The 15,032-nt window shown below is 34.9% G+C and overlaps 1 protein-coding gene across 1 annotated transcript in view; it reads right to left on the minus strand.

The window, feature by feature from the left end:
- LOC148941200 (choline transporter-like protein 2) overlaps positions 1-15,032 on the minus strand; it is a 71,102-nt gene that overhangs the window by 36,910 nt on the left and 19,160 nt on the right. Inside the window, exons 3-4 of the mRNA XM_089103899.1 lie at positions 8,631-8,814; positions 2,842-2,990 (exon numbers count right to left, since the gene is read on the minus strand). Coding sequence (XP_088960025.1) covers positions 2,842-2,990; positions 8,631-8,814 — 333 coding nt within the window. The remainder of the gene's footprint in view (positions 1-2,841; positions 2,991-8,630; positions 8,815-15,032) is intronic.

The following is a 15,032-nucleotide window of genomic DNA, read 5'->3' on the forward strand; positions in this document are numbered from 1 at the left end:
AGGGAATAAAACAAGCAAGGTTTCTATACATCTAGTCGTAAAATCCAACACTATCGGAAAGCTATATATACAGATCTTTGATAGTTTTAGTTGTTTCGCTATCTTAGATCTTTTGCTCAGTAGCATTCTACTACAACTAATCGCTAATTCTAAACAAGTAAAGAGCTAATCCTAGCAATTCTTTCTTACGTAGATAGATAATCTTATCTTACGTATAAAACTTACGTTTTTGGCCCCCAAAAAGGATCCAAGCTTTTAAATGACAAAAGATGTCTCCATTAAAGATATCAAATATCCATAAATGCCTTTTTCATTGTCCTTGTTTGCTTCATGAATCAAATGCAATATTGACGAAGACCGCACTGCCTTTCCATATCAAACAAACACAACTTAAAAACAATAGGGAAATTTTTTCCAAGAGATTGCAATTTAAATCGGTGAATATTTCGGCCCTATGTCCAAGGGCCGTCTTCAGCACAACATCAAAGAAAAAATATATATAAAAACAAAATTACATTAAAATACGAAGTTTAAAACTAAAAATACTTTTAAAAAACGCTTTCAAAAAACCTTTAAAACAAAATATTTTATTAAACCAATTGACAATAGTATTGAACCCGCTACAAAAAGGCCTTTAAGACTAGCTGCTAAAAAAGCAAGATTAGCTTTGAAAACTTGCAGTTAATAATTTCATTTTATTTCGTTTGAATGAATTCATCCTCTCTCATCATTTTATTTATCAGTCCTGGATGAACTTCGTTGAAGTAAGGATACTGGGGCTGTTTTAAATGTTTTTTAAAAGAGTTTTTTAAAAGCTTTTTTAGTTTTAAAATTCGCATTTTAATGCAAGTTTGTTTATATATATATTTTTTCTTTAATGTTGTGCTGAAGACGGCCCTTGGACATAGGGCCGAAATATTCACCGATTTAAATTGCACTCTCTTGGAAAAAATTTCCCTATTGTTTTTAAGTTGTGTTTGTTTGATGAATCAAATGCACTGGATTTTACAAGTCTTTTTCTAAATTTCCTAAATAAGTAAAGAGGTGTCGGAAACTTTACATTCATTTTAGAGTCTTTACACGTACACAAAGTTAGTTTTTATTCCCTTTACCAATATAAACCAAAGTTCTACTAGATAATTCTTAAAACTTGCCAAAAAAACGGACTTGCACAAGATATATTACCTTTTTTCACAGTTCTAACGAACCTCTAAATCGACTTAGTAAAGCTTAACTATATATTGATTCTGAGAATAAAAAATATAATGTCAGGGCGCCTGACATCATATGTCATAAGGCATTTTCTTTATTATTGTTTGCATCAGAAATCATTTGCCATGGTTTTCCAAGTATTTTTCTATATTTCCTACACAATTTAAGAACTATTGGAGACTGTACATTTATCAATGCATTTCAATGTTTTTATATACACAATAAATCACCTGATTCGTTATGTCGATATACCTAAATTCTACTACATCGTTCTTAGAACTTGTTGGAAAAACCGGACATACGCATAGCAGATTTCAATTTTTTTTCTAACAAACCTGCAAATCGACTTAGAAGAGCTTGGCTATATATTGACATTTGTAATAACAAAAATCGACTTAAGCAGAATCGACTTAGTAGAAGATCGACTTAAGCATATCGACTTAGAAGAGCTTAGCTATATTTTGACATTTGTAATAACAAAAATCGACTTAAGCAGAATCGACTTAGTAGAAGATCGACTTAAGCAGATCGACTTAGAAGAGCTTAGCTATGTATTGACATTTGTAATAACAAAAATCGACTTAAGCAGAATCTACTTAGTAGAAGATCGACTTAAGCAGATCGACTTAGAAGAGCTTAGCTATGTATTGACATTTGTAATAACAAAAATCGACTTAAGCAGAATCGACTTAGTAGAAGATCGACTTAAGCAGATCGACTTAGAAGAGCTTAGCTATGTATTGACATTTGTAATAACAAAAATCGACTTAAGCAGAATCGACTTAGTAGAAGATCGACTTAAGCAGATCGACTTAGAAGAGCTTAGCTATGTATTGACATTTGTAATAACAAAAATCGACTTAAGCAGAATCGACTTAGTAGAAGATCGACTTAAGCAGATCGACTTAGAAGAGCTTAGCTATGTATTGACATTTGTAATAACAAAAATCGACTTAAGCAGAATCGACTTAGTAGAAGATCGACTTAAGCAGATCGACTTAGAAGAGATTAGATATGTATTGACATTTGTAATAACAAAAATCGACTTAAGCAGAATCGACTTAGTAGAAGATCGACTTAAGCAGATCGACTTAGAAGAGCTTAGCTATGTATTGACATTTGTAATAACAAAAATCGACTTAAGCAGAATCGACTTAGTAGAAGATCGACTTAAGCAGATCGACTTAGAAGAGCTTAGCTATGTATTGACATTTGTAATAACAAAAATCGACTTAAGCAGAATCGACTTAGTAGAAGATCGACTTAAGTAGATCGACTTAGAAGAGCTTAGCTATATATTGATATTTGTAACAACAAATCGACTTAAAAGATGGACTTCAGCAGAATCGACTTAGTATAAGATCGACTTAGAAGAACTTAGCTATATATTGCAATTAGTAATAAAAAATCGACTAAGAAGATCGACATAAGCAGAATCGACTTAGTAGAAAATCAACTTAAGCAGATCGACTTAGAAGAGCTTAACTATATTTTGACATTAATAATAAAAAATCATTTTTCTTTTCTTAATTTATTGATTTATGCACAAGACTCGATCGGTTCCTTGCCCTAAAATCTCTAAAAGTATTTCAGCTAATTTAGGATGTTTCACACTAAAAAAAAACTTACGTCTTTGGCCCCTAAAATGGAGGCAAGTTTTTGCGTGCCTGACATCAGATCTCCATAAGTGACATTCGCTTTGTTATTGTTTGCATCAGAGATCAGCTCATTCTTCTCATTGACATTGTATGGAAGGGACGGAACACATCTATTCCCGACTAAAAAAAAAAAAAATTGGTTAAAGAAAATATTTAACAGTCGTTCCAAAATTTCCTATTAGTATTCGAGCCCAGTTCACATTCTGTTTCCGTTTTAATCTTATTCGTTGGTCCTGGGCCGACCATATCCTGGACCGACCATGGTCCTGGACAACGTGGAAAGCGCTAATTGACTGTCAAGCAGAGCTAGAATGACAGTGGAATAACATAAGAATACTTTCACCTAGGGCTCATACCCCCGCAAAGAATTGGGGATCTGTGCTGAATTATTGCATATTGCTATATGCGTCTGCCATACAGTGGCGGCTCTGGCCTCTCTTGCACCAGGGGCAAATATTGATTAGCCCCCACCCCTGTCTCCCACAGAATTTTAGGCGAAAAAAAAATATTTATTAACGAAATTATTCAATTATTTAAATTATTATTTTTAATTTTTTATTTATTTAATTAATTAAATTATTTTTTTTTCATTTACTAGCTGTTTCATCTACTTTATTCTAATAAGAATAAAATTTCAAAAATTACAAAATGATTATAACCATTAAATCATTTATTTAAAATTTTGCACCCCTAAAATTTCTATGCCCAGGGCAGGTGCACCCGCAATCCCTCCCTAAAACCGCCTCTGATGCTATATTAGGTAATTCGGATAGGGAAGTTGGTCTGTACCGAAAGTTCATAAGAGTATCAACCTGGGAAAACATAAAGATCCTTTTTTCCAGGCTGGGAAAGGTCATGAGGGGTAAAAGAAGAAGGATTTTTCTTATAAAGCCTTTTCTTGGATGAAAGATGCCTCTTTTTCTCTTCTTCTATTTGTTTCTAATTTTTGTTTCAAAGAATGACAATCTCAAAATTTCTATTAGACGCATTTCGGGACAATACGACGTGTGTGTGTGTGAGGGAAGGGGAGGTAGTTACCCTCCGATCACTTTGACTCTTAAAAAGAGCACTAAAGCATCTTAATACCAATCCAATAAGCCCCCTCTGAAGTTTATATGACCATGCTTTCTTTAAAAACATTATTTGCCCCCCGGGGCATAACTTACAACCATTGCCCTGAGAGCTGGGGGAATTTGTTATCCTCAAAGACATAATTTCCAGACCTTTCAAATACGTTGAACAAAATGTTTATCTCAAAATTTTTATTGGGAGTGTTTGGGGACATAATGAGCGTGGGGGGAGAGGGGGGGCATTTGCCCTCTGGTCAACTTCGACTAACAACAAAGGCACTAGTCCTCTCAATTTCAAATCAAATAAGCCCTTTTTAAAGTTTCGACGGCAACACTTTCTATAAAAACCTTATATGCCCCCAGGGCATAACTTACAACCCTTATCCTGAGGGTTGTGGGGAATCGTCATTCTCAAAGACCTAATTTCCAGATCTTTAAATTACGTTGAACAAACTAACTATCTCAAAATTTTAATTGGATGTGTTTGGGGCAAAGGTGGGCGTGAGAAGGGGGGTAGGTGCCCTCCAATCACTTTCAACTATTAAAAAGGGCACTAGCCCTTTCAATTTCCAATCGAATGAGCCTTTTTTGAAGTTTTTACAACTCCACTTTCTATTAAAACCTTATATTCCCCTAGGAAATAACCCTTGCCCTGGGGACTGTGCGAGGGGGTTGTCATCCTCCTAATTTCCAGAACTTTCAACTACGTTAAACAAAATGGCTATCTGATTGGATGTGTTTAGGGAAATGGTGGGCGTCAGAGGGGGGGGTGTTAGTTGCCCTCCAATTACTTTCGATTATTAAAAGGGCACTAGCCCTTTCAATTTCCAATTGAATGAACCCTTTTTGAAGTTTCTACGACAACGCTATCTATAAAAACCTCTTATGCCCAAAGGGCATAACTTACAATCCTTGCCCTGAAGGGTTTGTCATCTTCAAAGACATAATTTCCAGAACTTTTAACTACGTTGAACAAAATGGCTATCTCAAATGACCATTTTGATTGGATGTGTTTGGGGAAATGGTAGGCGTGAGAGGGGGGTTAGTTGCTCTCCAATCACTTTCGACTATTTAAAAGGGCACTAGCCCTTTCAATTTTCAATCAAATGAGCCCTTTTTTAAGTTTCTACGACAACACTTTCTATAAAAACCTTATATGCCCCCAGGACATAACTTACTACACTTGCCTTGAGGGCTCTGAGGGGGGTTATCATCCTCAAAGACCTAATTTCTAGAACTTTCAACTACGTTGAACAAAACGGATATTTCAAAATTTTTATTACATGTGTTTGGGGAAATGGTGGGCGTGAGAGGAGAGTTAGTTACACTCCAATCACTTTCAACTATTAAAAATGACACTAGCCATTTTAATTTACAATCGAATGAGCCCTTTTTGAAGTTTTACGACAACCCTTTCTATAAGAACCTTATATGCCCCGAGGGCATAACTTACAGCCCTTGCCCTGAGGACTGTGGGGGGAGGGCATCCTTATAGAGCTGATTTCCAGAACTTTAAACTACGTTGAACAGAATGTGTATCTAAAAATTTTTATGGGATGTGTTTGGGGAAATGGTGGGCGAGAGCGGGGGGTTAGTTGCCCTTCAATCATTTTCGACTATTACAAAGGGTAATAGCCCTTTGGATTTCTAATCGAATGCGCCCTTTTAAAAGTTTCTAAGACAACGCTTTCTATAAAAAACCTTATAGGCCCCCAGGACATACAACCCTTGCCCCTGAGGGCTGTGGGGGGAGCGTCCTCCTCAAAGACATAATTTTCAGATCTTTCAACTACGTTGAAAAAATAGCTATCTCAAAATTTTGATTGGATGTGTTTGGGGAAATGGTAGGCGTGGAAGGGGTGTTAGTTGCCTTTCAATCACTTTCAGCTATTAAAAAGGGCATAAGCCCTTCCAATTTCCAATCAATTGAGCCCTTTTTGAAGTTTCTACGACAACTCCTTGGATACTAAGTGCACTGGTCTAAAAGAAAGAAATAAAAAAAAAATACATTGCGCCAACAACGTTCTTTACTTAGGCAGCGCTACCTGTAATCATTTATATATCATATCATTAATTATTATTATCGTTTGTTTATTTTCAAATATATTACTCGATAAACAAAAAATAATTGATCAAGACAAGTTTGACTTGATTTTTCATTTACATTTCTACTCCTTTTACGTTTTAATATAGTTCTTTACGTTTCTTTTAAAAGCTCTATTTTGGAGAACGTTTTCTAAAACTAATTTATGCTCAATTAGTCGCAGCAGTTTGGTGTAGTAAATTCTTATTAATATACAACTTCATGATAAACAACTATATAACGATAAACTATATAATAATATTAAAGAACTTCATAGTAAAAGGAAAGGGTATTTCCAATCATACAGATTGGTAATCAGCTTGATTTTTGGTCTGAACAACGAAGCTACCCTGACCCCCCATCCAGTGGATAACCTTGAATATACTTGTCTATTAACCTAATATTTTCCAAAAAAAAGTCTCATATTCTGTTTTGTTGTAACAACACACACAGACTGTTTCTCAGAATATACTACTTTAAATAATGATTTTTTAAGGATGTTTTTCCAAGATGTGGCCTCGGAACCTTCGGCCGAAAGTTTCAACCTTGGTGATTCTACTAGTGCACTTTTTGAATTTGATCAACCGCCATTTTTAAGGAATTTAAGATTTATCATTTGACAAAATACACATAACGAGAGAACCAGAACAAACACACCATTCAGCAAAGAGACAAACGGAACCTCATAGACAATATTTTGAATATCACTTCATACTTTGTGAATAGGCAATATTTTGAAGTAATAAACTAATTTATGCTCGACTAGTCGCAGTTTCGTGCAGTATATTCTTTAAAATATTTTTACTTCAATATCACAGTCAAAGGAAAAGTATTTCCTATCATACAGATTGTTAAACTGCATAATTTTTAGTCTAAACAACGAAACCACTCTGAGCCTCATCCAGTAGACACCACTGAATATACTCGTAGATAAATCTACCATTTTCTAAACAAATAAACTTCTCATATTCTGTCCTGTTGCAAAAACACAAAAAGACTGCTTCTCAAAAATATACTGCTTGAAATAAAATGGTCATGCAAACTTAATTAAGCGGTCTTTTCAAAAACCAATCAAGATGAGTAGCTATTTGGAGCAAAGGTGTCACGCTAACTAAAGCTGAATTTTGTTTTTTCCCGACTCAAACAAGGCAGGTAGCAGACAAGGCTGAAGGCCTCAATGATGAGCAGCTTCACTGCATAAGTGTTCTGACTATATTCAAATGTGGCTGCTGATTTTTTCCAAAAGTTGACCTCAATTTTTGAAAAAAAAAATTTCAAGATTAGAAATTTACCAGACGAACAGGCTTGCGCAATGATATACTTAAAACGTCCAATTATAGCCTAGATATGCTTTAGCTTCTACACAACAACATCTAAAAATAAATTTTTGTACTTGTTAAATATCCTGACCCAAATTCTTGACCTGTATGATCTGAGAAAAACCGGCTTGTCTGTCTGCAGTAGGTTATAATTAGCTTAGCCTCATTGAGAAAAACCAAGATGGAGGTATATTTTTTATTAAACATAGGTTAGGTACTTAACCTAATGCGCGGCCTGCTTTCCATAATTCTCTGTTGTAGTTTCCATATTTTTGTTTCTAACGTGTTACATTTTCATCATATTTTGGTATATTTCATTATGATTAACCTAACTTCACTTCTTGGGTGGGGTCAGGGTATTTAACAAGTACCTAAATTTCCTTTTGGTGTAACTTGCCCATTCATAGTATCTTTAGGGTAATTTAATATCAGGTTATTTTTTTAGACAATAGGTATTCTATGTCAGAATTCAGGGCTGCTGAACTTGTAGATTAACCTGGTGCAGACCTGCACCCGATTATTGTATACCCATTTGCATTATTTTTTTTCATTCCTAACTTACATCGGTTATTTTAATAGTATTTTGTTTCAGGTTTTTTTTAGGACAATAGGTATTCTATGACAAGATTCAGTGCTGCAGCACATCTGGGAAAATGAGGCCAGGGCATGCGCTTATTTGCTTTAGCCAGATGTCGAGCAATGCAGAATTGCCGCCAGACCTGCACCGGTTCAGCTACCCTTTCCCGCTGTCCAAACCTAACCTAACAAAAATTAACCTAAAATAATAAATAACCTAATTAATAACCTTTATAAATAAAAAAACCTTATAAAAGAATAACTTTACAAATCATTTAAAAATAACCTAATCAAAAATTCACCTCAATTTTGAAAAAAATACTGCAAGAGACGAACAGGCTTGCGCAATGACACCTTTAAAATGTGCAATTATAGTTATGCTTTAGCTTCTACCAAACAACACCTCATAATAAATTCTCTTTAATTTAACTTGCCCATTCATAGTAACTTTAAGCTAATTTAATATCAGGTTGCTTTTATTTTAGACAATAGGTATTCTATGTCAGGGTTCAGCGCTGCTGAACATGGAAAGAATGAGGCCAGGGTATGCACTTATTTGCTTTGGCCAGATGTCGAGCAATGCAGAACTGCAGCCAGACATGCGGCAGTTCCGATGTCCTTTCCCGTTGTCATAAACAAAACACTGCACATATAATTATTACAGTTTATGAAGCTGTTCTTAAGCACTGTATTTGGGAGATCCTGTACTTACTTGAAACCATTCTAACATAATAAGGTGCACATTTTCCACCTATGATCAAATCACTGAGGGACGATCCTTCAACATCAGTCCCATCTTGACAAATAAGCTTTTTCTTTATCTCTGCTTCTGCACGTGATGAGAGACTTCCAGGAATGGGAACAAAAGTTTCAGTAGGACACTCCTCAACACAAACCTAAAAATACAATGATAATAATACTACATTTCACGTACTTTAACCACTCAATTCTGCATCATGTCATGCTGGCAGTCATCCATCTTGTTTGAATTTCACTCACCTTGAATGGTTCGACTAACGTGAATCTCCCAATAAGATAAATATCTGCCTATATGCCTGATAATAACAAACTTCTTTTTCTATTATCACATTCTCTATTATCTATTTTTTTCTATTTTTCTCTATCATTCTCTATTTTTTTATATTATCTATATTATTATCTAAGGTTTAACCTAAAAAAAATTGCGATAGTTTTGTTTTAATACCATTCAAACCGGAAAAAAACTCTGTACAACATATAAAAAATCGGACGAGGCAAAATTGACCGTTTTCGCCTTTTCTTGTAAAATGACGACTTTTAAAAAACAACTTAATTTGCACGTGTAAAAAGTTGGTAATAGGTAAATCTGGTAAGTAGATCACGAATAGGCACTTTGTTTTGAACGCTCAAGTTCAGTCCTCCTCCTCCCCCCCAACCGGAAATCAAGCGTCGATATAGGTTATGACACGAAGTTCCCTTTAGTACCAAGTAGTAAACGAGAAAAGCAAATTCCAGATAAGAAGTCTGAAGTACTATTTTCCCTTGCAAATTTTGGGAAGATGCGGCATATTTAAACCAGGCAAAATTTACTACTTTCCAGAAAAAAAGCAATTCAAAAATTGAAAAAAAAAAAAAAACCTGACCACGTCTTTTTGCAAGGTATTCTTCCTGAGAAACTGAGGACATGTTTTGAAAGTTTCTAGAATACCTGCTCGAACAGGACTGAAAATAAGGATTGGGAAGACCCTTGCAAATTTTGGGAAGATGCGGCATATTTAAACCAGGCAAAATTTACTACTTTCCAGAAAAAAAAGCAATTCAAAAATTGAAAAAAAAAATCCTGACCACGTCTTTTTGTAAGGTATTCTTCCCGAGAAACTGAGGACATGTTTTGAAAGTTTCTAGACTACCTGCTCGAACAGGACTGAAAATAAGGATTGGGAAGACAAAGGATTGGGAAGACCCTTGCAAATTTCGGGAAGATGCGGCATATTTAAACCAGGCAAAATTTACAACTTTCCAGAAAAAAAGCAATTCAAAAATTGAAAAAAAAAAAATCCTGACCACGTCTTTTTGCAAGGTATTCTTCCCGAGAAACTGAGGACATGTTTTGAAAGTTTCTAGACTACATGCTCGAACAGGACTTAAAATAAGGATTGGTAAGACCATTGCAAATTTTGGTAATATGCGACATATTTAACCCCGCAAAATTTTAAAACTTTCCAGAAAAAAAAGAAATTCAAAAATTGAAAAAAAAAAAAACCAGACCACGTCTTTTTTCAAGATAATATTCCAGACAAACTGAGGACATGTTTTGAAAGTTTCTAGACTACCTGCTCGAACAGGACTGAAAATAAGGATTGGGAAGACACAGGATTGGGAAGACCCTTGCAAATTTCGGGAAGATGCGGCATATTTAAACCAGGCAAAATTTACTACTTTCCAGAAAAAAAAGAAATTCAAAAATTGAAAAAAAAAAAAATCCTGACCACGTCTTTTTGCAAGGTATTCTTCCCGAGAAACTGAGGACATGTTTTGAAAGTTTCTAGACTACCTGCTCGAACAGGACTGAAAATAAGGATTGGGAAGACCCTTGAAAATTTTGGGAAGATGCGGCATATTTAAACCAGGCAAAATTTACTACTTTCCAGAAAAAAAAAAAGCAATTCAAAAATTTAAAAAAAAAAAAAAATCCTGACCACGTCTTTTAGCAAGGTATTCTTCCCGAGAAACTGAGGACATGTTTTGAAAGTTTCTAGACTACCTGCTCGAACAGGACTGAAAATAAGGATTGGGAAACCAAAGGATTGGGAAGACCCTTGCAAATTTTGGGAAGATGCAGCATATTTAAACCAGGCAAAATTTACTACTTTCCAGAAAAAAAAAGCAATTCAAAAATTAAAAAAAAATCCTGACCACGTCTTTTTGCAAGGTATTCTTCCTGAGAAACTGAGGACATGTTTTGAAAGTTTCTAGACTACCTGCTCGAACAGGACTGAAAATAAGGATTGGGAAGACCCTTGCAAATTTTGGGAAGATGCGGCATATTTAAACCAGGCAAAATTTACTACTTTCCAGAAAAAAAGCAATTCAAAAATTGAAAAAAAAAAAAAAACCTGACCACGTCTTTTTGTAAGGTATTCTTCCTGAGAAACTGAGGACATGTTTTGACAGTTTCTAGACTACCTGCTCGAACAGGACTGAAAATAAGGATTGGGAAGACAAAGGATTGGGAAGACCCTTGCAAATTTTGGGAAGATGCGGCATATTTAAACCAGGCAAAATTTACTACTTTCCAGAAAAAAGCAATTCAAAAATAAAAAAACCTGCCACGTCTTTTGGTATTCTTCCAGAAACTGAGGCATGTTTTGAAAGTTTCTAGACTGCTCGAACAGGACAAAAAGTTGGGAAGACCCTTGCAAATTTTGGAAGATCGGCATATTTAACCAGGAAATTTTCTTTCCAGAAAAAGCAATTCAAAATTGAAAAAAAAAACCTGACACGTCTTTTGCAAGGTATTCTTCCCGAGAAACTGAGGACATGTTTTGAAAGTTTCTAGACTACCTGCTCGAACAGGACTGAAAATAAGGATTGGTAAGACAAAGGATTGGGAATACCCTTGAAATTTTCGGGATGATGCGGCATATTTAACCCAGGCAAAATTTAATACTTTCCAGAAAAAAAAGCAATTCAAAAATTGAAAAAAAAAAAAAAATCAATACAACGTATTTTTGTAAGGTATTATTACCGAGAAACTGAGGAAATGTTTTGAAAGTTTCTAGACTACCTGCTCGAACAGGACTGAAAAGAAGGATTGGTAAGACAAAGGATTGGGAATACCCTTGCAATTTTCGGGAAGATGCGACATATTTAAACCAGGCAAAATTTACTACTTTCCAGAAAAAAAAAGCAATTAAAAAATTGAAAAAAAAAAAAAAATACTGACCACGTCTTTTTGTAAGATATTCTTCCTGAGAAACTGAGGACATGTTTTGAAAGTTTCTAGACTACCAGCTCGAACAGGACTGAAAATAAGGATTGGGAAGACAAAGGATTGGGAAGACCCTTGCAAATTTTGGGAAGATGCGGCATATTTAAACCAGGCAAAATTTACTACTTTCCAGAAAAAAAAAGCAATTCAAAAATTGAAAAAAAAAAAATCCTGACCATTTCTTTTTGTAAGGTATTCTTCCCGAGAAACTGAGGACATGTTTTGAAAGTTTCTAGACTACCTGCTCGAACAGGACTGAAAATAAGGATTGGGAAGACAAAGGATTGGGAAGACCCTTGCAAATTTCGGGAAGATGCGGAATATTTAAACCACGCAAAATTTACTACTTTCAATGAAAAAAAGCAATACAAAAATTGAAAAAAAAAAATACTGACCACGTCTTTTTGTAAGGTATTCTTCCCGAGAAACTGAGGACATGTTTTGAAAGTTTCTAGACTACCTGCTAGAACAGGACTGAAAATAAGGATTGGGAAGACAAAAACTTTGACTTGTTGTAAGCGGAACTCCCCCCCCCACAACTGAATACTTTTCAGACTAAACTGATCGCAATGTTTGTGTATTATGGGTTAATCATAGACGTTAGCAGGAGACGCAGTGAGAAAATACAAGCAGGCATAGTAGAATGGGTAAAATTTTACCCATTGACAACTCCCCTGTTTAAAAAGAGACTAATATTAAAATAAAAAGTAGAACTCATAAATTTCTAGTCTGCTCCCTTACCCTCTATGACTGCAAAGTTTGGTAAAAAAAAAAATACCAAACTTAGGTAAAACTTTGGTAACTTTGGTAAAAAATTACGGCTCTGAGCTATTGATCAATGCACAGACATAACCATCGTGACAGAGTATTAAATGGAGCAATAAGAAAACAACACGGACAGAAGATGATTGTGAACCTTGTGATTGTCACAACCTGAGATAATTGTGATTGTCTAACAACCTCCCTCGCCGTTTGGGCAAATCCTTTTGTAGATATTACAGTTATTTTGTCACAAAAAACCACTCACTTGGAAATGCCTTTTTGGTAGGGGGATAAGAGAGCAGCTTGGATAAGGCGAAAATGACAAGGGGACATGTTTAATCTTGGTAGAAGACCTAGACAGACGATGGTTTCCTTCTTGGTTCAAAATGCTTGTTTCTAAGGTCCATGAACGTCAGCAGAGAAAAGTTACCGTCTGCCCTAGATCTAGGGAAAGAAGCCACCCAGCTTGTGTGCTAGACCAATTACAAGAAGACAGGTATAAACACAAACAAAAGTATGACTTTTTCTAGGGGAAGGAGGTCTATAATATCGAAAAGGATATTTCTAGTCTAAGTTTCCGTCACTTTTCTTAAGGAAAAGTCCTTTAGTCCTTCTTTGTGCAGATATGATTTCAAGATTAATATCTGGATTTTAAAGTATTTTCAATTAGCAATTATTTAGAAACAGAAACTTATCCCCCTGCAATAACGTACAAATAGCATGACACCTTACATTAATTGCGAAAAACATGACACGATAGTTGGGGGAAAACGTTTCTCAGACCTATATCCTTCTCTTCTAGATTAGCTTTCTGCTCTCCTAATCCTAGATTAATTTCAACGAGCGCCCACGGATTTAACGTTATCTCTTCATTTAGTTTATAAAATTACCAAAAAGGTAATACATTCATTTAATTGTTTACATAGCCACCAAAGTGGTCTTTTGAATTACAAGCCACTAGGTGGTCAAGTTTACAAACCACTAAGGTAGTCTTTTGCATCGTAAATAATAAAAAGACTCTGATTGTGAACTTGAAACATAACAAAAAAAAAAAAAATCCCTTTCTTAGTTGACATTACAAATAAATCGTTAAATACAAGGAAATCTGGATTCAATTACCAGGTCTTTTGGTGCAATTAATATTTTCAAATTGACTGTGTTACATTAATAAAAAAAACTCAATAAGGAAAAAATACCTGACATTACATGTCATCAATCTGTTATGCAAGGATATCAAAATTAATCTTAATAAAAGAAAATGTTAACCAAAATATTTAAATTTAACAAAAAATTCACGACCTAAAAAGACATGTCCCAAAAATTAGAGGATCGATGGTTGGAACAAGATATAAATTAGAATTTGGAAAGATAGGCAAGGTTTCATGTTACCCAAATTCGTATGTTTATTTTCCACTTCAAAAGATTTCTTTGATCGATAGTAACTCTTAGAAGAAAGACAATTCTTAGAAGAAAGACAAAATAGAATGAAAAATTTGAAATATTAAGATACAAAATAGTTATTTTTGTCTTTTACTCTAACTCCAAGACTCGGTTCTATTCGCACCTCTATCCTTTTTGATCGACGTAATTGAATTTTCCGAACTTATATACCTGTTCAGGCCTATTAACCCTACTGAAGCAAAATTGATATATTTTTCACATTTTCAATACAATTCCCTTTTTCTAGCACTTTAGTCAAAGTTATTGTTCAAAAATATTTCTCACACCCCCTCCTCCTAAAAAAATAAGGTAGAAGAAGCTTTCTTCTAAGAATTGTTGGCGGTTCTTGAAAGTACGAGTTACTATCGACCATGAGCTCATAGTTCCTAGAGCGCGGAAAAATAAGGCGACGTATTCAAACACATGTGTTGCAGAGGAGGATTCAGGTCCATAAACCAACACCAGATTTTTTTTTCCTAGTTTATCCTACATTTCACATATAATTAGGTCATTTTAAAGTAAATCGATTAAAGTCTTCGGTCCAGGAGTTACTTTAGACCTTCCCACTACAAATGCAGGAAACCATTTTGATCGGAACATTTGGGAAAAAGGACAAGGTGGATGGCTGGTTGCCCTTCGATCACTTTTGACCCTTAAAAAGGGCACTAGAACTCCCGATTTTCAATCGAATCAGCTCCCTCCGAAGTTTTCAAACTTTTATGATGTTTGTTACTTCTATGGAAACTATTAGGTTTTGTTTTTCTCATTTATCTTAACCTTTTTGCACCTTAAGTTGGATTCTAACAGCAGTCAATCCGCAATTTCAAAATTCGATTCCAAAATCTTAAAATAAAAGGTTTCGCGTCATCGAGCATTAGGTTAGCTTTTGTTACAATTCAACGATAATTGGGAAAAACCTTGTTGTTTCAGCTGGTTCTTCCA

This window comes from Artemia sp. Qi Xiang Cuo, chromosome 18 (assembly GCF_049724085.1).
Source record: "Artemia sp. Qi Xiang Cuo chromosome 18, ASM4972408v1, whole genome shotgun sequence".
Taxonomy (NCBI): Eukaryota; Metazoa; Arthropoda; class Branchiopoda; order Anostraca; family Artemiidae; genus Artemia; species Artemia sp. Qi Xiang Cuo.